This window comes from Aristolochia californica, unplaced genomic scaffold, assembly GCF_029961685.1.
Source record: "Aristolochia californica isolate CCGP_79_NKW_82.1479 unplaced genomic scaffold, dmAriCali1.0.hap1 SCAF_2, whole genome shotgun sequence".
Lineage (NCBI taxonomy): Eukaryota > Viridiplantae > Streptophyta > Magnoliopsida > Piperales > Aristolochiaceae > Aristolochia > Aristolochia californica.
Genome location: NW_027181881.1, coordinates 44,025,074 through 44,052,995, shown reverse-complemented (window position 1 = coordinate 44,052,995; position 27,922 = coordinate 44,025,074). Strand labels below are relative to the sequence as shown.

At 37.3% G+C, this 27,922-nt stretch overlaps 2 protein-coding genes and 1 long non-coding RNA gene across 5 annotated transcripts; 2 read left to right on the top strand and 1 right to left on the bottom strand.

Moving 5' to 3' along the window:
• Positions 1 to 112: 112 nt before the first annotated feature.
• Positions 113 to 4,173, top strand: LOC137956948 (uncharacterized). 3 transcript variants are annotated; one of them, XR_011113287.1, is made up of 4 exons: positions 113 to 161; positions 791 to 909; positions 3,417 to 3,526; positions 3,619 to 4,173. It is a non-coding gene; the product is annotated as an uncharacterized lncRNA (long non-coding RNA). The 3 variants fall into 3 exon arrangements; XR_011113288.1 differs by lacking the exon at positions 113 to 161 and having other exon boundaries at positions 168 to 909; positions 3,619 to 3,676; positions 3,767 to 4,173; XR_011113286.1 differs by lacking the exon at positions 113 to 161 and having other exon boundaries at positions 168 to 909.
• Positions 4,174 to 14,202: 10,029 nt separating this feature from the next.
• On the top strand, positions 14,203 to 16,374 carry LOC137957030 (uncharacterized). The gene has a single exon (XM_068804731.1). It carries the CDS (start codon positions 14,596 to 14,598, stop codon positions 16,372 to 16,374), a length of 1,779 nt encoding a protein of 592 aa, XP_068660832.1. The 5' UTR covers positions 14,203 to 14,595.
• A 7,373-nt stretch (positions 16,375 to 23,747) lies between these two features.
• LOC137956106 (transcription factor MYB60-like) lies at positions 23,748 to 25,558 on the bottom strand. Its single transcript, XM_068803443.1, has 3 exons — positions 25,338 to 25,558; positions 24,849 to 24,978; positions 23,748 to 24,588 (listed from the first exon to the last, which is right to left on the bottom strand). Exons 1-3 carry the CDS (start codon positions 25,468 to 25,470, stop codon positions 23,937 to 23,939), a joined length of 915 nt encoding a protein of 304 aa, XP_068659544.1. The 5' UTR covers positions 25,471 to 25,558; the 3' UTR covers positions 23,748 to 23,936.
• Positions 25,559 to 27,922: the final 2,364 nt, after the last annotated feature.

Here is a 27,922-nt window from a genome sequence, read left to right as displayed (position 1 = left end):
TATTACTATATTATCCTGGTGAGTCCTGTCAAACCGCTTGCGTTAATTTACTCGAATACCCTTCCATTCTTCTTCTAACTACATTTTTTACTTTGGATCTATAAATTTGCGATCTACTTCCGCTTCGGGTCTCCTCTTTCTTTCTTCTGCAGGGAATTGAGGTCAGTTTCTGCATTTGGGTTTTTCTTTGTTTCTGTAGTTCTGAGCTCTCTTACATGCTAACGCTTCAAAACTCTAATATTTTGTCCGTATTACTTACACAGTCGTTGTGTTTCGAATTTTGAGAGCCACTCTCTGTCCGAGTTACAATCTCCTAGAGGGTGAGGCTGTAATTTTTTAAAAAAGGAAGCCATTTTCCCAATTTGGTGAACATCTCCGATGGTCAATTGCTCCTCAGTGGGCATCCGGGTTTCTTTGGAGAAGGTGGACCCCAAATAGTGGGTGGGAGGGATACCTTCCTTCCTTCCTCTCTTGGTGGCGCAACTCCCAACGCCCTTTTGATTTTAGATGATTGACAGTCGGTTTCTGTTTGTTTTCAATTTTTTCTCCTCCTGTGGTTTAGGGTCTCAGTAACCCGGATATTGTCACTGTCCAGTTCATCTGCTCCTTGTTCATTCTTAGTTTGGATTTCTTCCTTTCATGCTGTTTTTTCCTCAAACAAATGATTCTTAGTGGACAGTATTTAAAGGCTGTTTATGTTCCTGAATGGAGCAAATTATCTTGTAAGATAGAGTTATTTTATGAGTTGAGATCAAATGAGATGATTTGCAGACTTATGATGTATTTCTAGGCTGACAACTTCAAAGATTTCAAGCTTGTGAACTGAACTCAGCTTAGCCATAATGTGGCCAATGCTCTTCCTTCTCCAACATCAGTCCTGGGTCAACCTATTGGGCAGCACATTTTCAGGTTTGGTTTTTGAACATTTTCTATTTCTAAGACAACCTATTGTTCTATGAGGGAAATTGGATATTGGGCTTGGAATTTCTTTATAGTAGTTTTTGAAAGAGCCTCTGTGTACAGGGGAAAGGATAGTGTTGACGAAGTTATTAAACCTTACAAACCAACTATTGGATTCTGATGTTGGATACTTTGAGCTTGTTATTAAAAGTTAAAAAGCATCCAGTATTCCCTCATAGAACTTCGAAGAGCCAATCCCGTTGATCTGACTTCAAACCTTTGCTACAAATTTGCTATTGCAACAAGGAAGAATGTCCCACCATTTCCGGGAGATGAAAGTTGGTGGACATGCAAGGATATCTTGATGAACTCGGCTACACAAAGGAGAAGCAGTTCCAGTTTTAAAGCATGTTTTGCCTAAATCTTCACCGCCTCTACAGGCTTTGGACCTTAAAAATGCTTTAGTTTTTATTTCAAAGTATTGATTTATTCTAGCTTTGAAGAGAGGTCCAAGATAGGCCACTAAGGTATCGACGTTCACTCATTGCAAAATTGTAGTTTTGCAGCTTATAAACTGAATAAAACAGGTGAGAACTGAGAATGGATGGAAATCAAATTTGGCTCCGACAGGGTAATAAATTCACCCGAAGTTTCTGTACAGAGACCCTTCTTGAGTACTGATTTGAATTTGGCTGAAATTTGATTATGAATATGTTGAATATGAATTCAAATATAAATTCTAAAATGAGAGTTGTCAATCCTGAAATTCACTTCTTTAAAAAGAAGGATGGTAAAAACTTCCAAAACATATTATTCTTCATCCACAGAAATGATCCTAATACAGAAAGCGATCGAGGTTAATAAGCATCCGACATAGGTCCAATGGAGGAGTGAAGTCTGACATGAAGAATAACGAAACGATGTCTAGATTGGAAGCTGTTAAGTGATCAATGGAGTATTTTGCAAAAAAAACTAAATTTATTGTAGGGATAAGAGGATATTAGGAATGAAGCCTTGGTTTGCAGAAAAATTTGGCCGAAAACGTCACTCAGGTCAGCCATTTGATTCTTATTTTATTAAAAATTTCACTTTTCCGCCTTGTTGCTCGAAGGGTAGTCGAGTTGGGCATTTTAAACATTTATTTTCCTACTCTGCTATAAAGTTTCGAAAAATGATTATTTTCCAATGATACAGTTTACTGTTATTTCTTTGGTATAACACTAATTTAGCTTAAGTAGCCGCATATGAAGTTACAGTTGCACGTTTTTAGACAGTTGTTGTTGAGTTCCAAAAGATTGAACAGCAATTCATCCACCTACGATGGATTTTTTGCATTAAATAGAACTCTTGGATGAACATGTTCAGATAAATATGAGTACGCGAATGAAATATCAACGAGTTTTACCAGACAATTTGTTTACTTGGTAGTTACCTCGTCGTGGTTTTCTTGGTCCTAGGATTTCTTAGGTCATGGATAGTGAAAGATCTGATTATGAACATTCTATTTACATGAATTCTACGTGGATTTTTAATCTGTGAGGTTATATGTTTCACTTTTGTATTTATGGATGTTATATGTGTTAGCATAACTATTTGAAACTCTTTTTAGAAATCATCTTTCCTTTCTTTAATTGCACCTCCATATTGGGGGATCAAGGGCTCTTGGCAAATTTGGGATAAGGAATAATTTGTTTATGAGTTGTGTTGAAAGGACGATATTCCCAGAAGAGATGCTTTTGATGGATAGAAGGACTTAGATGTCTAGGGCTGTGTGAGAAAGATGTCATCCTCAGACAAGAAGCTGAAAGCAAGCAAACTTGCTATGAGTGCAAATGTAAGCATCTGACTAGCCACAATCGACTAATCCCTAGATTCCAGCTTATTTTGGAGTGGAGTGGAGTGCTGTCCCATCTCAGAAGATCAATCTCAGAGGTCAAGTAAGATCCTCTCCAGGGAAATGCTTGCTTGACTTGGAACAATCTATTAATACCTAGATCCTAGATTACCTTGGTGTGGAAACTACATTCCCTCTCACTAGATGAATTTTAAGCAGTGATGGAATCCTCCCAGAGGAAAATACTAGAACAGGGCTGAAATAGCTGACCCAAACTACTTAAAAGGGAAGAGCCTTCTTTTGGTGTTTTTTTTCTTCAATATTTTAAGTTTCTTAGCTAAAGAAGTTATTTTGACATTGTATCATTTCAGAACAATCATGAGGCAATAGTCTTTGTTTTGGGGAAGGAGAAGGGCAAGATAGAGCATAAAAAGAGTAGACCCTCTGAACGGTTCACTTGAATCAACAGACTTACTGTCAAGTTTGACAAACTTATTTTCTTGCTTCTCTAATGTCCATTCCTTGAATGTTTGAAAAAGGATGCATTATAGTACACTCATTCAATCTCAACAGGGTCCTCATTGTTGTTTCCTGAGACAGTTTTGGCCTAAAATACTGATTCTACTAGAACCAGGAAGTTTGTATCTGCTTCTTATATGTGTCTCTTTTATTTGATTTGTAGTTAATTGGAAAAACACTAACAGTATATCTAAACAAGGTCGTGGAAGGTTGTGTGGCTAATGTTGCTGCAAAGCTGGAGTCTACGGAACCTTGCCAAAGTGTTAAAGATAGGTTGGTTTTCATGTTTATTGTGTTTTAATACAGCTTTAGTGTAGCTTTATGTAAGCCATATTCTTTACAATTTGATTGTTGGATGTCTGCAGAATTGGATACAATATGATATATGAGGCTGACGAAAGTGGAGCAATTACTCCTGGAAAGGTTTGCCAATGAATAAAATATAAAATAATGAGATTCTACTTGAAAGTTCTCATACATCATGTAGGGATCTAATCTTTCCTTTATTGGTAGTATGGACATACTTGTTGTGGCAATTTGGGACCGGTGGACAATCACCGGCACTGGGCACCATCTGAAGATGATGAACAAAGATATTAAGGTTTGAAGCTCTTCCTATTTTGGACCAATCCATGAAACAAAATAAGGATTTGTAATTGGAACAATGTACTCAATGACATTTAGCTTGACTCACCTAGGTCAATGACAGAAAAAGTGAAGTCAGACTAGTTTTTATATCATTTGGAGCTCTTTAGCGTTCAACCTAGCAAAAAGCATAAAGCAGATTGATGCTCCATGGTAGACCCTCTTCATTGGCCATGATAAGCATGGAATGAGAAATTTGAAGAAAATTAGAGCTGTATTTGTGTCACAGGATTAGTATTGTTAGAAAAATTTGTGTATGTCGAATGTTGTGGAAAAGCTTCAAATAATTTTAACTTGCCTTCTATAGTATATTATGCATATGTTCCATTGTCCCATTTAAGGAGAGAGAGAGAGAATGAGAGAAAGAGATAAGTTAGAGGAGAAAGCTTAGAAAAGTGAGCTGCATGGGGGTTGTGCACAATTCCCAATCTATTTATTTAAGTGAATTTCATAAAATTACAATAGTGCCCCTCACTTAAGTGAAACCCTAATCTTCTTATATCTCCCATTCTACAAGTCATATATATACATGAAACTTGGACTATAGACATAATTCAACATAGGGAACAAGATTACATCAAGATATGAGAGTAAGGGTAATGTGAAATAACTAAAATACCCTTGTAATAGTTTTTTCAACATTCCCCTTCAAGCTGGAGTGTATATGTCAAAGAGTCCTAGCTTGTCACAGAAAATCAGAAATTTACGCTTCCCTAATGCTTTAGTAAAAACATCACCAAGTTGATCACCAGACCGAACATATGGGATTGCCACATCCTTCTTCATCACTACTTCCCGAATGAAATGACAGTCTACCTCTATGTGCTTCATACTCTCATGGAATATTAGATTACTAGCAATGAAGATTGCAGCCTGGTTATCACAGTACATAGTTATAGGTTCCTTCTGATAGAAGTCACTCCTGGGCAACAAATCTCACCCACATTAAGTCACTTATAATGTGGGTCATCGCTCTATATTCCGCTTCTGCACTAAATCGAGCAACATCATTTTGTTTCTTATGCTTCTAGCTGATTAAGTTTCCTCCTAGAAATACACAATACCCAATGCTTGATTTTTTTGTCAAACTTGGAGCCTGCATAATCAGCATAAAAAAAAGCTTCAATCCTCAAGTGATCATTGGGTCTAAAGAGAAGACCCTTTCTCAGTGCTCCTTTTAGATATCTTAAGATTCTCTGTGCAGCTTTTAGGTGAATCTTATGCAGATGCTCCATGAACTGATTCACTAAACTAATTGCAAATGAGATATCTGGTCTAGTAACTGTAGCATATATGAGCGTATCACTAATCTCCGATACATGTTTTATCTTTCAATTCTTGACTCTGATCATCATGAAGATCATGTTCCTACCTTCATAGCTGTATCAACCGATTTAGCTTCCAAAAGACCATGCTTTTGAAGCATGTTAGTTACATACTTCCTTTGAGTCGAAGCAGTTCCCTCTTTGCTTCTTGCAACTTCGATGCCCAAAAAATATTTTAGTTGACTCAGATCTTTCATCTAAAAATGAGTCACCAAGTGTGATTTGACTTTTTCAGTGCTTGATCTGTCAATTCCTAATAATATAATATCATCTATATACACCAGTAAGACAATAATCCTAGAAGATCTCTTCATAAGAAACAAAGAATAATCTTAGTGGCTTCTGAAAAATCCCATGGACATAACCACTTGGCTAAAATTTCAAACCATGCATGTGGACTTTGTTTTAAGCCATAAAGGGCTTTCTTGAGTCTACAAACCTTATGTGTTTGCCCTTAAGCAATGTACCCTGGTGGTTGCTCCATGTTAACCTCTTTTTCAAGATCACCATACACGAAAACATTCTTGATATCTAGTTGGGATAGAGACCAGTCTTGATTTAATGCAACAAAGACCAATATTCGAATAGAGGACAAGCAGGTAACCGGAGATAAAGTCTCAATTATATCTACTCCAAAAGTCTAGGTGTATTATATCTTTTGGCGCATCCCTCTACAATGTATTTTATTGTATACACCTATCGACAACCAACCACTAATAACCCCTGAAGGTAAGTCGTATAACTTCCAAGTACCTCTATCAACTAATGCTTCCATCTCAACATCCATGAATTTCTTCCAATAAGGAGACGAGAGAGCATCCTGCACTAAAGAAGTAACGGTGCAAGTGGACATGGACAAAGCAAATTTTCAATAATTGTCAAATAATGATTTAAAAGAGACAAAATGAGGATGGTGAGTACCTTTCCTTACACTCTTCCGAAGAGCAATAGGAAGGTGTAGGTCACTTACCTCAGGATTAGGGGACAATGCAGAGTCATGGCCTGGTATGAGAGAGAGGTCTGGAGCGGGATGAGATGGTGTTTGTCTGCACCGATATACTTGTAGTGGTTTCTTAATAGGGACATGACGAGTAGGCTGAATCATTCATCAACTGGAACTAGAATGACATGACTAGGAACTGAGGGAACAAGAGGAACTGTCCGAGACCTAGGAGACTCAAAGAATGGTACATCCTCAAAAAATGTAACATTTGTGGATACAAATGTTTTTCAAGTAGATGGACAAAAACATTTGTATCCTTTTTGTGTTTGAGAGTATCCTACAATGATACAATTAATAGCACGATGAAACAGTTATCCTGGATGGTTCGAAAACATGAGTAAAACAAATGCAACTAAATATACGGGGTGGTACAGGAAAAAGGGGTGTAGTTGGTAATACGATCTGAATGAGAATTTTATCTTGAAGAATTGAAGACAACATTCTGTTTATCAAAAAACATGCAATAAGTATAACATCACCTCAATATGATTTGGGAACATTCATATGAATCATCATAGTTTGAGCCACCTTAACTAAGTGACAACTTTTACGTTCTACAACTCCATTTTATTGTGGAATGCACACATAAGATGTCTGATAAGTAATCCCTTGAGATTGATAAAAAGAGTTAAAGTTCTGATTTATAAACTCAAGACTATTGTTTGTGCACGAGACATTGAATGAGGTTGCAAATTGATTCTTTATTTTATTATAAAAAAGTTGGAATACATCAAAAACTTCAAAATTTTCTCAAACGAGATAAATCCAAGTACATCTACTAAAATTATCAATGAATAAAATAAAATACTTATGACTGAATTGACTAGTCACAGGACAAGGACCCCAAACATATGATTGAACAAGCTCAAATAATTTACTTGTCTAATGTGATGAAACTAGAAAGGAACTCCGAAGATGCTTGCCTAGTTGACAAGACTCGTACTGAAAAGAAATGTTGGAAGAAAATTTGGGAACTACTTGAAACAATTTTACAGGTGATGGATGACTTAGTCTGAGATGCTACTGGAGAGATGAATTGGTTGTGTAGTACATGTAACGTATTATCTGATATGTGACTGTCCAAATAATACAATCCTCCTCTCTCGCAAGTAGAACCAATCGTCTTCCATATCACGAGATTCTGAAAAACACAGTGAGTAAAATAGAAGGTTAAAGAGCAGTTATAGACTTTGTAAGTTGACTGATGGACAATAAATTTAAAGGAAATTTGGAAACAAGTAATGCAGACTGAGGTAATAAGAAAGAAGCAGGTGTAACATTTCTCACTCTTTGTATTGGGGGGGGGGGGGGGGGGGGGGGGGTGTTAGTGCCCCAAGTGGATTATTGAAGATCAAGTTCATGTCCAACATGTAGATCATGTCATGTCATGTACATGAAGATCATCTTCGCATTTAGTATTAGTGTTGATGCCTTCATGTACAGGAAAACAGTTTCCAGTAAATTGTGTCCACTAATTAGAAAAACATAAAAAACAAGAGAATCCCTAAACCTGTACAGTACACTTATAATTACAACATAATCCTCGAACCCCAAATTAGGTAAAACCATCATTATTACTACACGAGTAACTTATTTAATGTATAATTAAAATATATTAATATATTTATTAATTGAATTAGATATGTTATTGTGCATTAATACAGTAATTACGTGAGGCAATGAAATACGCACATGATTAATTATAATATAGCCTAAAAATGAATGTTTTAAGAGGAAAAATTGATTTAATCATAACTTTAATACACTATATATTTGTACGTAATATTACCACTATTAAATCACTAATATAATACAATAAATAAAAAATAAATATAATGAGTAAATAAAGAATTATTTTATTAAAAACGTAATATGCGTAGTATTAATTGATAATATATTTTCAAAAAAATAAAATTAATCAATTGATCAAATACATATTGTAACTATATTTTATTTATCAGACTTAAATATCTAGTTTAATATAGTAATAAAATTTAATAAATATAATATAGAAATAAATATACAACTTTATTATTAATGTAATAGAGTTTTATTGTAATAACCAGTTCATGATTAGCATTAAAATCATCAAATTACAAGTTTAGTACATAAGAACAACACATGTTCAAATACAACAAAAGATACAATCATCAGTTATCATTCCACATGCAAGTCGCTATGTCATCTTGAAATTGTGCGGCTCTTGTGGATTCTAATGCACGCTGCCTCTGAAAGCTTGTTACTTGGGTATCCTCTTCCACAAGACCATCGCTATCATCGCTGTCTGTATCGTCTGTTGCACGTAATTGAACCCCATCACCTCCTCCACCAAACTATGACGACAATAATACATGCCAATCCAATCATAATTACATCTATATCTTCTTCTGTCATAATATCCATGAGAATCTGCAAATTTAAACTTCTAAATAGTCATAAACAAAAATAATAGCTAATCTTTAATCATAACCTATTCATCCAAACTCAATAATCATATTCACATCAATACTCATCCACCATATTATCTACATAATATATTAAGACAACAAAAATATAAAATAGAAACCTTAACCATACTGATAAGTCTAGCAACGTTATAATTCAAACATCGTCTTTAATACATAACAATCTTCTCAAAAAAGATATTGTACTTAAAATACATTACAATTATTTGTTTGCACAATAATTAAGCCACTGAACCCGTTCTGCCACTGTCATTTTTAAAAACAAGGTCATCTTACTTGGCGTATTTATCCATTCAGGAGCGTCATACTTCAGTGCATCTGACAGGTCCGGAATTTCCATGAGGGCATTGATCCAAGGTTCTTCAACATCGCGTTCCTTATACTTCATAACACATTTCATAGCTTCAGCGATCTGGCTAACTACATCAATTAATTGTCTATTGTCTTCAGTGGGCAATTCGCTTCTCTTTCTATGACGAGGTGAAGATGGCCCTTTACTTCCACAAGATTGATCTGCTATCGAATCATTTCCATTATTGAATTGCGGTGGAGTTCCCATAACTATGTCAACATTGTCGAGCTCATCCATCGGGATAGGAGCCGACTCATCATGGATAATTTCATCACACAAATCTATAGGAGTTGTACTACCATTCCCTACGGCTATTGTGTTTCCGACTACAATAGCCAATTTGTCGTAAAGGGGGCAACCTTGTTGTCTATACTTCTCAGCCTCTTTATGCTCCTACAAGAATAAAACATCATTCTTAGTAATGCGAAACAATACAAACTGTTTTACAATATATCATGATTTACTGACCTTAATGTAGTCTTGCCATACAGAATGACATGCAGTAACTCGTTGTGTGGTTGCATCCCAACCGAACCCACTAGTGTTGAGACAGCTCGTTATCGTTTGGTATGTTTTCTTCCATGATCTTGTTCGATTCTTAAGCTGCTCAATAGTTTTTTTATTGACAGCGTCTTCATTGAACTTACTGACACATTCCGTATATACCTCGTGCTTCCAAACACCATTGGGCAACTTGTTCCCCATATATACCTGGTCGACTAAAAGATCGAGCATTTTGTTGTCTTCTTCAAAGCTCCAAAAGTCATATAGTCGACCACTTGGTTGTTTTCTTGCAGCCATTTTCAATCTAAATCCGAGATTGTCCTCATGGAAAAAACTTTATCAGACAACCATTACCCGTCACAAAACAAAAACCACAAATAAGAAAATACCATGTGGTGGATATTTATAACACCCGAATCTCCTCACCACATCGCAAAAACATTCCATAGCACTTCAAAATTTTTAAACAACATTCTAAAACATTCCAAAACTAATCAACTATTTCCATTGGAGATGCAAAACAATGCAAACACACACACACACATCAAGTCCAAATTCACCGAACACCCCTGGTAGAGCCCCATATGACTTCACAGTCACTAGGAACTGTACCTCGTCAGTGATGGGGATCGGGTTTCGTTGGCTAATGGACGCCTGTGTAGACGACTCAACCTTTTTTGAATTGGACTAAACACCGTAAACCGTAATTAAGAACCTTAAAAACCCTAGACCCTAAACCCTAACCCTAGACCCCATAGCTCCAAAACCTCCTAAACCCTAACCCTAGACCCCATATCTCCAAAACCTCCAAAACCCTAACCCTAAACCCCATACCTCCAAAACCTCCTAAACCCTATACCCCAAACCCTAATTCCAGAAGTTAAACAAAAAACCCTAGATCTTAACAACCCTAAAAGCCCCAAACCCTAAACCCTAAACCCTATCACCCATTAAACCTTAGCTGAAAAAAATTGAAAAAAAAACCTAAACCCTAATTCCATAACCTAAACCCTAATAATACCATAAATCCTTAACCCTAAAAACTTAACCCCTAAATACAAAGCACCAAACCCTGAAAACACTAAACCCTAACCCTAATAAAAATTTTAGACCCTAATCCGTAACACTAAATCCCACAATTATGCACAAATAACCCCAAATTAGACACTGGAACTAAAATTAAATCAAATACAACACTCATTTAATCAGAAAAAAATTAGCGTTTAGTCATACCTTCTGAAATTTAGGGAAAACCGAAGCCGACGGATGAAATCAAAGCCGAAATGGGAAAATCGATGCTGAATCAAAGTAGAAATTTAGAAATCAAAGCCCAATGTCAAAATCGAAAAAAACCAAAACTGAATTAGGGGAAATCGCAGGAAATCAGAGGGAATTTTGGGAGAAAAGATATGAGCGAGAGGGAGAAGGGAGTGAGATGCCCCAAGGGAGAAAAGAGGGAGAAGAGACAGAGAGAAGAGAGGGAGGCCGAGATGGATAAGAGAGAGGGAGAAACGAGCGAGAGGTTCAGAGGGAGAACGAGTTCGAGATGGAGAAGGACGCCGAAAGAACGCTCGCAGCGAGAGATGGAGGTAGTCGAGAGGGAGACCGGAGACGAGAGAGGGAGCAGAGAGCTCGGGCTTCACGGAGACGATAGAGGGCTGCAGGAACAAGAGTGTCTGTGCGGGAACGAAACGAGCGAAATGAAAAAAAAAAGAGCGAGACGGTCGAGCCAGAGAGAACCCGCGCGAGAGTCATGTGGATGATTCTCAAAATCGGGTGGAAAGTGCTTTCCGCCCGTTACTCTTGAGACATGAACTCTTGATTCATGTATATTCATGTACATGACATGAATTTTGACGCCCCCTAACGACATCAGGACATGAACTGCGTAATGCGCATGAAGATCGTATCCTGAGTCATGTGCACTAACCCCCCCATTGGTGAAATTGACCCATTAGCATATTGTTGACCCATTCAGGGTTTTTATGTATTGGTGAAACTGACCCATCAACATACTGTTGACCCATTCAAGGTTTTTATGCTCTTTGTATTGGTGAAACTGACCCATTTATCCATAGTAAATGGATGATAAACATTAATCTCTTGCCAAATTCCCAGAAAAGAATTGAAGTACTCTATAACTATCTGGTTTTCTCTTTTCAACCCAAAGAAATTAGTATATAACTCATTCATCCTTGAAAAATTACTCTCCTAGACATTTAAAGCTTTTAGAGATAACTACATAGCTTTGGCAGTCTCAAAATTCACAACCTGGTTCTGAAGAGAAAAATCTATATTGTTGACAATCCAAGTCATCTATTTCCTAATCATCATCATGGGGAATGAGAGGATCATCCCTAATAAATTTCATTTTTTTTTGTTTTTTGCCTTTTAAATACGTCCTAATTGATTTGGCCCAATTGATATAATTGTCACCATTCAATTTTTAGATGTAATAGTAATAATGTCCTTCCCATAAGAACCTAAAACTTCTTTAGATGACATATATAGCCATAATGCTTGTATTAAAACACAAATCTGATCAATTGTACCTTTCAAAAGTTTCTATATGACCAGTCTAGGTGAGCCCCACCTCACATAATTAGGGTTAGGGTAGTTATTGTGATGTGTGCACTTCAAAACTCACAGACTATAGCATAGACTTCCAACTCTAGATCAAATAACCTAAAAATAATTAGGGCTGATGTCAGCATATGTTAGGGATGACATCAACATGGGCAGAAGAGGGAGTTGACACACATCCCAAGGCAAGCATAAAAAACCCTTTTTGGATAGTTTAAAATCATTAAAATCTGTCCTAAGATTATAATAGAGAAAACAAAAGGAAAAATTGGATTTTTATCAACCGGTAGCCGAAGAACTTGAGGAGATCCTTTTTTTATGTAAATGACAGCTTCAAAGGATGATAAAGGTTGACAAAAAGCCTTCCTAGAAGTAATCTACTACTCTAATTCCATAAAAAAAGTAAAGAAAGAGAGAGATGGAGAGAGAAGTTGGAGGAGAAAGGTCAGAAAAATGAGCTACGTTGGGGGTCGTCCTACCCTATTTATTTAAGTGGATTTCATTACAATAATTAAGTGAAAATCTAATCTCTTATATCTCCCATTCTACCTATCCTATATACATGAAACTTGGACTATAGATATAATTCAACATAGGAAACAAGATTACATTAAGATATGTGAGTGAGGGTAAGGTAAAATGACTAAAATGCCCTTGTACTAGTTTTTTCAACACTATTTTATGTTTACTATCTTCACCAATTACTTTTGCCTAGGTAGTTGGTGTAGAACCAGCTGAGTCTAGCATAATATCTGGAGATAATTCAGGTGACTCTCTCTCTCTGTCCCCCCGTCCTGTGATGATGATGTTGGGATATTGTTGAAGGTGAGGAACATGAACAATTTATTTGCACACGGATAGAGATCCTGTTGAAAACTAACTATTCTTTTTCTCTCTTTCTTTCTTTTTACAATGTGTTTTAAGTACTTTTTATATACTTACAGATTATGAAAAATGAAGCCATTGAAATGGCTAAGAAATTGGCATTGCTGGAAGGTTTGCTCATAAGTGAACACACTCTCTCTATGAAACTTTGGGTGAATAATACCATAAAACTCTTCCATTATTATTTTAGGGGGGGTTAGTCCAAAATGAATTGCACTTGAATTACTCCCGCATTATTTAGTTCATTAGATTAGGTTGTTAGTGTAGAATGATTTCCACTTCATTTGAATCACATTAGGTAATTCAATCAGGCAAAAACGAGGGAAATTAGATTCAACCTATTTTACGAACAATATTTATATTTTTTATTTATAAAATATTTTATTTATTTATGCAATATATTCATTTTATAATTACTGTATTAAATTAGTGATTTAATAATCATAATTAAAATATTGTTAAAATAAATATTTGATAAAAAATTTTGGTTTAATTATCCTATTGCTATAGTTAATTAAACCAATGGTTTTAAATTTTGTGATAATATATTATTAATTAATAATACGTAAAAATATATATTTTGTTATTGATAAAGTAATATATTTATTTATTTATTATATTAAGTTTAATTACTGTATTAAATTAGTGGTTTTTAAAGTTAAAATATATCTTATGTTATTAAAAAATAATTTATTTCTTTATTATATTCGATTATGTTATTTTTTACTTTTATTTAATTTTTTTATAATTTATTCTAATCACACGTAATTATTATATTAATTTATAATAAACTGTAATAATTAGGTAATATAATATAATATTTTATGAATTAGTTTATTAATATATTTTAATACCACACATTAAATCACTTATAAGTGTAGTAACGATACTTATTTTGGTTAATTATCTGTTTAGACATATGTTATATTTAAATATATTACAAAAAGTTACTCATTCTCTTATTTATATCATATTTTTTTATTTTGGGCCAAGATAAGATCGTCATTTGTTGAAAGATTAAGCAGCGAATATTTGAATCGAGCAACCACGACTTTGCCGCCAAGCACTTCGCCGTTGCTCGAATATTTGAATTTCATCGCCGTTCGAACCTCGAAATACTTAATATCAGTCTTCTTTGCAGCTCCCTTTCCCATCTGTCGTTCTCTTTCCCCTTCAGAATCCAAACAAGAGGAAGCGGAGCCCCCCAGATAGCTTCCAGCTTCCGGATCAGATGTTTCTGCATCATTTATCTGCTGGAGGTAACTCTGATCCAATATCAGAAAAGGTTTTGAGCTCTTCCTCGTAAGAATATTGCTATTCAATGTTTAGGTGTGTATTAGAATTGAATTTCTGAACTAGTTAGGTGATAATACGAGAATTTTGCCCCATTGTATCGTTAGACATTCAATTCAGATTTTCCCTAGAGAAGATAGAAGGAATGGAGGGGGGTTCTGATCAGATTTAGAACGATAAAAGCAGGGTTTTGGAAATTGGATGAGCTTTAGATTGACAATGTTTGTAGCATTTTCTTCCATAAACAGTTTATCACCTTTAATTATTTTGCATCGACTGGTGGAATCATGGTGAGGGAGGAGAGAGTGCAATCCTTCTATGCTCGAATACGAGAAGCAGTGCCAGCTTCGTCTTCAATCCCTTTATTAATTTTTCCCTCAACATCTGACGTTGATTCACTCTGTGCCCTGAAAACCATTACTCACATCCTATCTTCGGACTCCATCTTATATTCTTGCTATCCGGTGTCCTCTTTTAGTGAAATCGAATGTTTTGTTGGGCCAGCTCTTCAATCCTCAGACCAGCCCATATCATTTCTTCTCATAAATTGGGGCTGCCATCGAGACCTACGTAGAGTTTTGAATCTTGGTCAGGCGGCTCGTGTTTTTGTTGTTGATAGCCACCGTCCTATCCATCTTCATAACCTCAGTGATAAGAACAAACAAGTCGTCGTTCTTTATACCCATGATGATGAGCAACGCGCTGATCTGCATTATGATTTTGACTTTGTGGCTTTAGCAAATGAGTCAGATCTGAACAGCGATGACGAGATAAGCGGGAACTCCGATAATGAAGACTGTGAGAGATATAGTGATGATGAAAATGGTGGTTCCCAGAAGCGGAGACGGGTATCAACTGAATTTGAGGTGGATCCTAGTGATCCAAATGCTTACCAGAAGCTTAAAACCCTTTATTACAAAGTCGGTACTTTCCATGGAAGACCATCCGGGTATTTGTTGTACGATTTAGCCCATTCTCTTAGGAAAAACACTAACGAGTTATTATGGTTAGCGTGTGTTTCTCTCACTGATCAGTTTGTTCACGAGAGACTAACGAACGAGAGGTACCAAGATGGAGTAATGGAGCTTGAGCAACACATCAACAGCTCTGGCAATTTAGATGCTATTACTACTGTGACTCTCAAAGATGGTACCAAAATTCGAGCTCCAGATTCATCCAGAATTGCTTATGAGGACGAACCCAAACTCATGCTTTTACGTGAGTGGAATCTGTTTGATTCCATGCTCTGTTCTTCTTACATTGCGACCAAATTAAATACCTGGAGTGATAATGGCTTGAAAAAATTGAAACTTCTATTGGCTCGAATGGGGTTTCCTCTTGAACAATGCCAACAGAAGTTCCAATACATGAGCATTGAGGTAAAGCAGAAAATGAAGGATGAGTTTGAAAGATTCTTGCCCGAATATGGGTTGACAGAATTTTATTACAGAAGTTTTTTGAGGCACCATGGGTACAGTTCGAAGGTTTCAGCGGCAGATGTAGTTTATGGGGTTACATCTTTGCTTGAATCATCTGTGGAATCAAACGGTGGTCCTCCAGCTGAACAGTTCTGGTTTGCTTATTCAGCTCTTTCTCTTAACAATCTTGATAAGTTGAGAAAAGGAATGCAAAATGCAATTCAAGTGCAGAGGGCAATTCTTAGACAGGGTAGTTCAGCGATCACAAAAGCTGGTTTTATCAGAAGTGGCAGAAAATTTAGGTGGGCCATGCTTGAAGATACAGTTGACACCAATATTTTGGGCTACCCACAGGCCTTAACCAAATTCTGTTATTTCTTGATGGATGCACTGAGAGAAAAAGGTGCAAGGATGAAGCCTTTGATTTGTGCTTGCTTGGCACAGGAGCCCAATAAATTTCTGCTGGTTGGTGTCTGTGGGAAACCAAGACTTGGTGCGATTCAAGGGAATGAATTTGGTGCTGCATTTAGGTCAGCGGCTGAGGAAATTGGAGTTGAGTATTTTCATGAGTTGTTCGAGTCTTCATGGATTGTATTGCACACAAATAATATTACTCCTTTTATGGTAAGGATCAGTGAGAAGCTCTGATAAAAATTTATCTTCTTTTTCTTAATGGCCTTGAAATTTGATGGGTTCTGTGATTTTCACAATGTCGAGTTCTGATGAATCGTGATAAGAATTTTTTCGTACTTGTATTTTCTGTCCTGTACACAGTAATTGTATTTCGAACTTGATTTATCTGTCCGCACCCTTGTTCAATCTGTGCATGGTAGGTTTTCTCATGACCTGTTGTGAGGGGGGGGGGGGGGGGGGGGGGGGGGGGGGGGGGGGTGGGGGGGGGGGGGTACAAAACAAAACAAAACAAAAAAAAATGTTTATCTACTTCTGGTGTATTTTTAACCCGTGGAAGGAGATGGGAAAAGAACTAGTATACTTACTGGCTTCCTGAACTGAGGTACCATATGAAAATATAGCACCGATATTCCATTTCTTTGATTGCCTTCAAATGTTTACTTCTTCATCGACTTTGCATAAGTGCGAAGTAGATAGTCATGAAGATGTTAGCTGTGGACCATTAGGTGTTATTTTCCTTTTGAGATAGCTTAAGCTCTTGTCCCTCTCAGTATTAATAATGTCATTGTACATCAATAAAAAGGGTGAATTCTTTCAAATCTTCCATCAAAATCATCCCCAATAACAATAAGTTTTCTTCTTATTTTTCCAAAAAAAGATAGGGCATTTGAAAGAGGAAATTAATACGTAACTTTTGGTTTTAGCTTGATTGATTTTTTTTCCATTCCATAGATACCAAATACAGAATCCCCCCAAGGGGTTTGGGTGATCAGATAGATAATCGGGTAACAAGTCCTTGTCCAATATATTACTAAATAGATTCAGTTGTGCCAGTTGCTTTGTCAAGTTATTTCTTCTTTTTGAGAGTTATGCTTCCAAGTTTTGTCAAACCATAATTATTTAGCGTGTGATGTATATTGTCTGGCCCACTACCCTTGTTACTGCTGATACTTCTTGGTGAGGCTGATTCAGAGATAGTATGGAACGAGTCTGGTACGGGACTGATCCAATCTTCTCAAACCAAACTGCCTACTTAAAACATTGAGTCAATTGGCTGAGCTCATGAGTTTGTAAGTCACGAAACCAGGCTATGAATACTGAAGAATATCATTGCTGCATTTATGGGTAAATCCACATGAACAGGCGAACCATATAGATGGGGCGACCTAGAGAATAATTGTTGTCATCAAAATAAATCCCAATTGAGGCAGGGAACTTCAGATGGTCGAACGTGGAGCACTTTGGAAGGCTATTAGCTGAGATGGGATGAGACGTTATCACCATTTTCTTTTTTTTGCGAAATTTTCTGGACAGAAGTTATGTGTCCAGATTGCATGGTGGTGGGTGATGATAAGAAACAAAGAATATAACTAAAACCTTCTATAAGATGTGGTGATATCGGTCAACAATGGAAAAACTCAAAATTATGATAACGCTTAGCCATAATCACTTGTCCTATCTAATTACAAAAGACTATGGAATAAAACTTTTATCTGTTCTAATTTTTACCTTTTCACTCTCTGAATGATTATAATACGTTATTGAGTTGCTAAGATTATGTCAAATTCATGTGATTACGTTCATTATTCAATAATCCAAAAATGCCAACTTTTTGCATTTAAATTGATGAGTTGGTGCAGGCTCAATTGAGCGTTGAGATATATGACCTGAAGATGACATACACCTACTTACATGTCTGCATTCTTGTGTTTGGGCATTATTCACTGATGTTACCTTTTCTTTATATCCTAAATTATTAATTATTTGATGTCCTATCAATTTCAACTTTATTGTGAGAAGTAATTTAGAGCTTGTTTAGTCTATTTATTATTTGATAGAAGTTAGAAAGAAAATGAATGATATAAACAATGAATAAGAGAAAAGAAAGTATTATTAACTATAGAGGTTGGTCCAATTTCCTTTCAGTTTCAGAAGCAATGGGCCAATGTCTTTTATGGAGAACGTAGCGCCATTTCAAAAGACCACATTCCTACGTCCATGAAGGTTTAAGACCCACGTCATCCCATCGGCAGTTACAGAAGCTCTGTACTTAACAAGTATGACACTCATCTGCCTCTCTTATATTTCTTTCTTTGTTTAAAAAAAATAATAATTTTGGTAATTTGTGAAACTATCTCTCTTAATGCTATATATCAAATCCAATCTTCAAATTTGTGATCGTGAGGATCATTACTACCTTCAATAATTAATAATATATTTCTGGAAGAAGGGCCTACCCCTTTGTTTTGTCAGATGTCTGGAGAAAAGAAGAATACATTTATCCGTTTTAATTTCTACGGCACCCCACCATGTTTGGGAAGCTTATGCAGCTTCCCTCGGTCCTTCATGGGATCGTTCAATTTTGTGGGAGCCATTTTTTACTCTTTTTCCTGTCCTATAACGTCGGTTTGACTTCCCCTTTCTGCTCTTAATTTTTTTTCCTTTTGCCATTTGGGGTAGATCTGTATTAGCTTTTATGTGAAGTAATTCAGTGTACTTGTGCAGCCATTTGGTAATGAGTGAAGGCATGAGGGAAAACCTTCCATTTATAAAGCTTCAAGAGTTTCAGGGTTTGTTGAAACTGAGCCTTTGAAATGTACTATCATGAACGAGAGCATCCGATGAGAAATTTTCTTATACAAATGCTAATTGATTATAAGAGCATATTGGGTTCCCTCATAATTTGTATATCTAGATTTAAGTTCAAATGCTAGTTCATCTGCTCACATGCACAAATTCTACAAGATGTTGATTGCAGGGTGCCTGATTAGACATGGGTAAAATGCTAAGATGGTAGTACACAAGGGATCGTGGAAAACATAATGAACTCTTTGTCATGGATGTTGCTTCCTTACCCAATCTAGTGGCATTGATCATGGCTGCCCCTCTCAAACTAGCATGGTTTGAAACCATCCAATATGGATTTACTTCTGGCAAGGTTGGAGTTATCTTCATAATGAGGCAAGTACTAGCTATTTGGTACTGGAAAATAATCTCAAATTACTTAGTAATCAACTAAATTTTAACACCAAAACCAAATGATAACTGACAATCGATTAAATTATACGGATTTTTAGAAGCGGTGCTGGTAATGAAAGACATGTTCTAATTGTTAAAGAATAGTCCAACATTGATGAATGATTACAAAGATTTTGGGTTTATAATTAGTTAGGAAGATGTTTTTTGATTTAATTAGTCATTTTGGGATAGATTTTGATCCGAACTTCATACTAATGGCAAGAACACCAGAGAAAATAAGAAGGAAACAATAGATCGAGATGAGTAAGAGACTACTCAGAATATGATTTTATATAGGTACATCCTAAATGCCTGATACAACTGATACAAACCTTATACTAACTTAAGAAAGCTTAGATCTATTATGCTTTTTCTGGGAAGTATTTTCTTTTGCTATGAACACCAAATGAGACAAGTTTATCAAAATATAATGAACCCTAACAGACCATTTTTCATTGCAAAATTTTAACAGATTTCACACTTTTGATCCCCTAAACCTAAAACAAACGAAAACAAAAAAAAAAAAAAAAATTAATAACTTTATGCCTGCTGTTTTCTATTGTCACCACACCAAATTAGTAAGTTCTTTGGGTTAGATTATTGCATCTGGAGAGTAGAAGCCACAATACTGTAATACTCTTCTTCTTCGTCTTCAGTTATTCATTTTCTCTGGGTTTTGAGGCAGTGAAGAGAGACGAGTCATGGTGGGATTCAACATTCAAGGTTCTGGTTCAGTATTGAATTCTAAGTAAATTGTTCGGATGCTCTGTGTCTTCCTTTCTAGTAAAAGAACAAGTAAACGAATCGTACAGTGTGGACATAAAAATTCTCTATAATATATCTGTCTCAGCGATGTTGGCCGGTGTTTCACACCTTCTCTCTTCCGTCAATGCTATTAAATAATTGATGCGCAACCCATAAAGAGCTATAACAAGAACTGGAAGATTATCAAAGGAAAGCCAATTAGTGATTGGGGCCCGAGGGCTAAAACAAGGCAAGCTTCGATTTATTATGCATGAGGACTGTGGAGGCCTTAATGAATCATTGCAATTATAAGCTACCACTTCCTTATTTCTTGTACGACTGTTTTTTTGTTTTTTTATTTTATCTCTTATGTACTAATACTGTCGGCAGGGAACATATATTATAAAAGATATTCAAAATTAAGAGGACAGATGAAAAATGGCTAGTGACATCGCTTGAATGCTCTTGTTCCCGAGATTTAATCTGTTTATTTTTTATAATTACTTGTACAAAGTGATGAACTCCCGCTGGTTCAAAAGTTTCCCAGTCAGTTTCTTGCACCATTATTTCTCTTTCCAAGTTAGAAGGGATCTATATGAGAGTGATCATTAAACCAACGAAACCTTCCATGTGTCCTGATTCTCTTTTAGGTTTCCGCTCTGGCCACTTGATTTCTGATGAATGAAATAGAGACGAGAGCCCCTCTAATGGTAGAACTTGCAGCAACTAAATTGCACCGCGTGTTTCATTCTTCACGAGACAGGATTATGCATATGATTCACGCTGGCCTCCCCACATGAAAACTTGAGCATTCTCCACTCGTTTGAGAGGTGAAGATGGAGCCTAGCTGGGTGAGATTGGAAGTGAGTAGTCGGAGCCTTTATCCTCAATCATTGGAGGTGGACTTTGGAGACGACGAGAGCCGGTAATATATAACAGGGAGATGAATTCAATTCATAGGCATGCATGGCCACCTCGAGTGGGTATTTACCAATGGCTTCGAGCTTTAAGAAAATCAATGGACAGAAGACAAGAAGTGGGAGGACGTGATTAGCAGCAGTACAGCTTCCAGGCATAAAAGAATTAATTTCCCGTCATTAAAAAAACGGTTTTATTCTAACTTGCGAGTAAGCTATAGTGGAACATGTAATATTTGATGGTAGTTGAGTGAGGGAAATGGATTTAAGCTTTGGACGATTTTGCATGCTATAAACAGAAGGAAATTCTTTCTAGAACAGGTCGGTGACCCGTTTGCTTTGGAGAAAACGGTTGGAAATAATTGTTGGACAATAGTTTATACAAGAAAGACATTCAACCCAGATCTGAAATTTCAGCATTGTTGTTGAAGAAGATTTTTAATGCAGGAAAGGTTTTCTTCCTTGATTTTTTTCCCCAAAAACCTTCCCTCTCTCTCTCTCTCTCTCTCAGTCTTCCCCTCAAGATCAGTATGCTGATGTGAAATTGAAGAATTTGTGGATTACTCGAAACTACTTGTTCTGAAAACGAAATATTAACCAAAGAACATATATAACTTAAGGAAACGACTCTGCTAAGCTTTGCTTGTTTGTTTTCTTCGGCAAAGTAGTGGAATTTATAGTCTGCTATTTCAATTCTTCTTGATGCAAGTATTCCCAGAGTTGCAATCCCAGGAATATTCTCCCACTCCGTCTTTATTGTGGATTTTCCAGAAAAAGCTTGCTGCTGCTTTAGTCTGTTGAACACAATCAGCTACAAATAACAACAAAAATCGAAAAGAAATCTTTTCAAGATGAGGATTCCTCCAGTAGTCCAGCTCTTCTGTTGTTTTTCTTTGTCTTGGGCTTCAAAATGGGAAGGCTGTCTTCAAGCTTTCAACAGGGACCTGGTACCTGTCAGTATATGTTGATGCTTACCGAAAGGTCTTGGATGTGTGTCGCCACCAATCTAGCAAAGCGCCACCTTCTTTTGAATTTGGAACCATATGTTTCAAGGAGTAGGTAAGGTTTTCTTCCGGTGATGGCCCAGTCATTTAAGATGAATTTTAAGGCCACTGAAACTGACAGTAAACTCAAAAGGGACTTAGTAATCGTGCCTTTTCCATGGAATTCAGATATAGACATTCTGGATTAAATAGCTTGGTGGAGTGTAATAACTACGGTTTTATCGGCCTCGTCCAGTTTAGCTGAGGACTTTTTTAAATGCCTGAGAGAGCATCTTCAGATGTTTTGTAGTTTTCACAACCATGGCACAGTGAGGGAGAAAATTAGGATTCTGGGTTTGTACCACTACTACTAAAGATTGATCAGAGAGGTAATGCTGCAATTAGGGTCAGATATATGAGGCTTAGAGAGAGAGAGAGAGAGAGAGTCATGATAGTCATGTGACTAGGAAGAAGGAGGCATCATATAATTGTTAAATGCCACATTTTGCTGTTCAGAATCTTCAAATGTACAGTTGGGAATTGGGACCACGAAATAAACCAAAAGGTCTTTTGAAAACGAAGCTGGGTCACTCATACTTAAAATGGAAAGAAGGTGGGGCAAGGGTGGTGGGATCAGCATGCCAAAGGAAGCAAGATGGGTTCAGTAGACGAAACAATCACTGAGGGACCAAGGAAGCTCAAAGAAGATAGAGAAGGATTATATATATGGTCCAGAATGAAGCCTAAACAATTGAACAAAACGACGAGTATTCCCACCCAAGATTCTCTTATTTGGACAAACCTCTTCCCCTCGTCTTTTTCACTTTTTGGTAAGCTCACATGCTCTCTCTCTTTTTATTAAGGCCCCCACCATAAAAACCTCTAGTGGCAATGACATTACGATCCCACCTTTTTCCCTTTGTCCTTTTAACAGTCTTGCATGGCTAACCCATGCAACCAGCACTTGGAGCTCCCTCACTCACGCCTCAAAGGTAAAAAGATCACATGCCAGTGCCATTTTTCCTCCATTTAGTTGCAAGATTTACGTGAAACACTGTCATGTCTCTACAGGGTATATTCCTCTCTATAATCAAACCCCGCCGAAACCCCAAGTGTTTACGTTCACATACCCATATAAGAAAAATAAGATATATACCTGTTTCATTCTCATAAATTCAGTCCAACCTGACCATTCCGCCGGCCGAACACTCCGGTGGAATCTGATCGTCTTCTAAGAGTTTAATTTCGTAGAGCTGGCGGTAGGTTATTCAGTACTCATGATTTGGCCCATGAGATGTAGCTAATAAATGGGAGACTTAAATTTTGTTTACGACGGGGGTGTCAGATTTGTATTTGTGAAGCTTTAGGCCTCACGTCCACCTTCTGACCTGCATACGGTGCCATGGTTGTAGAGTGTAGAAGCCACTGAAGAAAAAAACTAACCCAGGTTACATTTAATTGAAAATGTATTTATGTTTATCTTTCTCTCCCTCTCTCTCTCTCTCTCTTTTCGTATACCTGAGTGCACGCAGAAATGCCTGAATCTGGCCATGTCTCTGACATTCAATTTACTGAAATGACTACCGTTAACACAATGTATCCATGGTCGCGAGAGATAATTCGTTATATATTCTTCAAGGTAATGGCTGTTGTTATTCGCTAAGGGAAAGGGGAGAGAGAAAAGGTTGGATTTATTTCAAGGAAATCCATACAGAACCATTTGTTCAAATAGTACATTTTGGCCAAAAGATCAGTTTGTTTAAGACCCTGGGAAAGAAAAGAGAAAAAAAAATTAAAAAAAAGTAAAAACAAAGGAAGAGAATTGGCTCAGCCATTAGCTCGATCAAGCAGGTTACTTTGATTTTTTTTTTTCCTTCTCTCTTTGGACCCTCCAGGATGATCTCGGTAGGGCCTGTCAAAAGATTGTTGCCGAACAGCAATCTGCAGACATACCCATAAGCTCCTCCACCTGCCCGTTAGCTGCTTCATCCATCAGCCACTTCTCTAGGAACGAAAATGGGGGCTGATTTTTCACCTTGGTTTCGTTCATGGAATTAAACCTCTCAGTTGTTGTTGTTGTCTGAGATCCATGAAGTGTAGAATCAGAAGAAGACTTCTCCCAGGCCATGTTGTTGTCAAAAGAAAAAAGAGATTCGAGCTCTTCATGGGAGATCATGTCGCAGCTTTCGTGCTCGGATTTGGCTTCGTTGCACCGGAAAGAATTTGCGGGACCTGCATTACTGTTCCCTTGGTCTTGTTGTTGCCTCCCTTGAGAAGGTAACTTCAGACCGGCCTTTGGTGAATTTCTCATCCAACCCTCCAAGAGTCTTGAAATGTTTTCTGTGCTTGAAGCATAAGTGGAGCAGCTTTGGTTTTGCCTCACAAGTGAGGAGTGGCTGCTGGAGTTCTCTGAATTCCTTGTGACTTGAGAACCGTTTGAATCAGATGTGATGTGGCTGTCCAAAGCCGTTTGGAACTTCTTGATTTTTTTCTTCAGGTGGGTGTTCCAGTAGTTTTTGATATCATTGTCCGTTCTTTGAGGAAGGTAGGAAGCTATGGCTGCCCATCTGTGGAAAATCAGAGAAAAAAAGTACATTAATTACCAGAAACTCGAAGATAATTACGGAAAATGACAGTAAGCTCTGAATTGGATTTGTGGAGATATTTCTCTTGGCTCCAGTGCAATCAGGGTGGAGATTGATTATATTTTCATCTATGGAATTAAGGTTGAAAGAGCAAACAAGTGATTTGCAGGTGAATTAAAGCATATTGAGATGTTGAGGTGTATATGAGAAACTGAAATAGTAATAAAATGCAAACCCCCTACCTGTTACCAAGCAAAGCTTGGAGATGGATTATCATCCCTTCTTCATGTGGGGTGAAGTTCCCTCTCTTGATTCCTGGTCTCAGGTAATTCGTCCATCTAAGTCTGCAACTTTTGCTGCACCTCATCAAACCTGCATCACCACATCCAAAATGGCAGTTAATTCTCCCACTGCATGCATCAGTAAATTAAAGAGGGGCGGAAAGAAAGAAAAAGAAAAAAAAATCCCTTTTCTGAAGTTCATGCAACTGCCTCCTAAGTAGATCAACGATGCTGAATTATGGGTAAAATAAAGAGAGACGTCGAGATCACTGAATTCGATGGAAATGGAAGAAGAGACATAAAACCCAGATCGGAAAAATCGACGCAGTCGTGGGTACGCATCAGCGACTATTGAGAAACAAGAGAAAATCACGAGAAGAAGGAGAAGAAGAAAGTGAGTGAAACTCTCTGCTTCCTGATCATTTCTTTCTTCTAGCTAGCTGGGTATACCTGTATTTGTTGGCACTGATCTCCAATTCCCAGGTCCATGTTCTTGGATGTAAGAGACCAAGATTATATCTTCTTCAGGAGTCCAAGGTCCTTTCTTTATTCCCACCTTATCGCAGCAAGGAGGCCTCCCCATGGTTCTTGCCACTCTCCTTCTCTATGTCTCTCTCTCTCTCTCTCTCGGTCGCTCGCTCGCTTCTCCTCTTCTTCTGTTTCTCCTTCCTTTCCCGCTGGCTTTTGACAAAGAGTCATTCACATGTGAGTCTTTATATACAAGATGACTAGCAGAAAAGCTGTCTTTTAACCGATGATCCGCCTCTCTGACTCACTATAAACTTTTTTTCACCTTTCCGAAATAGTCAAATTACAACTAAAAGAAGTCAGCTAGTCAGCTGGAGTAGATGAATTTCCTTCAGCTCTCTTTCTGTTCTGCAGTCATATGAATCATCAGTTCTTCCCGAAAAGGTAGGAAAGCTACAATCATCTCTTATCCTTCCATTCCACCCCTCCCTCTCTCTTCTAAGCTGTAAAAACATTAATCCTGGGTCATTCTCATTTTTATCTCCCCCTGCGAAGTGAGAAGTGAAAAAGTAAGCAATAAATCAATCAATCTCCCCTGTCATATGTGTCTGCTTCGGTTCAGAAGCTAGCAGTAGAGGAAACCCTAAAGGGCCAAAGAGAAAAAGCACCGGATTTGGAAGTAGAAAACCACCCTGGCAAGCTATAACGCCCGGAGGTGGGTGGCCTCTGATGTTTGCATGGATATGGCCATAATAAAGGGTGGCCGTGTATATTATATAATCTGGACGCTGGAATTTGGACGCGGTAGAAATTCTCTGCCAAAGTACATGAAACGGTACCATGATTTGAATTCACGTAGGATCGTGGAAGTGGGAATGAAAATGGAAATCGACTTCATCTCTATTTCTACTTTCCCCCCACTACATATGTAAATATTCTTCTCTCTGGTATGGTTTTTGTACTGCATCTGAAGAACTTATTTGCAAGAAACAGAAGCTAAAAATGACCGAGGAGATCGATCGATCCAGAGGATGGTATAAGAAGTTGGTTTGAAAGTGAATGCGTGCAGTAAATATAAGTTTTTGCTTCGAGCAGTAAATTCAGGAATCATTACACCCTCCTTGCTTGTAATTTTCCATAACAGATAAAGGCCAACATGTACTAATGCTCTGTACTGGTTGCCACTGTAATTGGAAAATCTTCTTCTGGTTTCTCGTAAAAAACAAAAGACAAAAGGTAAAACAGTTATTAGATGTCGTTACTACCTGGTACAGATTTCTTTATCCGTGGAATGAAGCTCTAGATATACAATAAGATTCATGCATAAATTTGACGATCTTTTCGAGCAGATTTTAAAGCTAGTCTTGCTGCTTCACAGTTACATTTTTATTACTAAAAATTATATTTTCCACTAGGGCGGACAATTTTACTTGATTTTGCAGTCTGATATAAGAGAAAAACTTGTGTTTGTACAAGGGATGAACTGTCATGGTTACTATGTAGACCTATAGGTAGTATTCATAGGTTAATCACATAAAATAAATATAATCAAGGTGACATCTACCCGATCTGTATATGACTATAAACAACAATTGATTCTCATAATATTGTTCACTCAAGGACTTCATTTTTCTTTCATTCTTGTTCTTCCCTCCCAATTTTCTTTGCCCACTCTCTTCCTTTTGTTCTCCTCCCTCAAGGTTTTACTGCAATATTTACTATATATATGGGTATCAACTCATGAAGCATTTGAATTTTTTAGAACCCGAGATATCTAATAAGTCCAAAATGTCAGAGTGGTTCCGTCCACTCTTGTAGGTGATAGTTTTTCGCACCTAACAGATCAGTCTATTGGGGTGTATTGGCTAGCCGTTGTCATGGGAAAGTTATCGCCTACAAAAGTGGACGGAATCACTCTGACATCTACCCCACCCATTTTTGACCGCCTCTCACGGGATTCGAACGCGGGACGTGGCGTGCCCAGCTCTGATACCATGATAACGGCTAGCCAATACACCCCAACAGACCGATCTGTTAGGTGTGGAAAACTATTGCCTACAAGAGTGGACGGAACCACTCTAACACCCACCCCGCCCATTCTTGACCGCCTCTCACGGGATTCGAACGCGGGACGTGGCGTACCTAGCTCTGATACCATGACAATGGCTAGCCAATACACCCCAACAAACCGATCTGTTAGGTGCAAAAAACTACCGCCTACAAGAGTGGACGAAACCACTCTGACACAAAACACCTACTATTAGTCTTCTCACTTTCTTCTCTCTCTCTCTCTCTCTCTCTCTCTAAATTGTAATTCTTATGTGTAGTGTAATTACTAATTGCTCTTTGATGTTACTATTTATGATTCAATTGAATAAAACTTTATACATTAATTTTTTTTTATCTTAGTTTCTTTTTTATGTACTTGAGTTCTTTTAGCTTCATTCTGCTCCAATTCATTTTCATCTATTTACCAGGATCGATCCCATCCAAAGTGCATTGGCAAAACTAGTAGGAGGGTAGTTTTGTAATTCAAAACTAGTCGTTGACCCCTTGGTTGAAAAAGA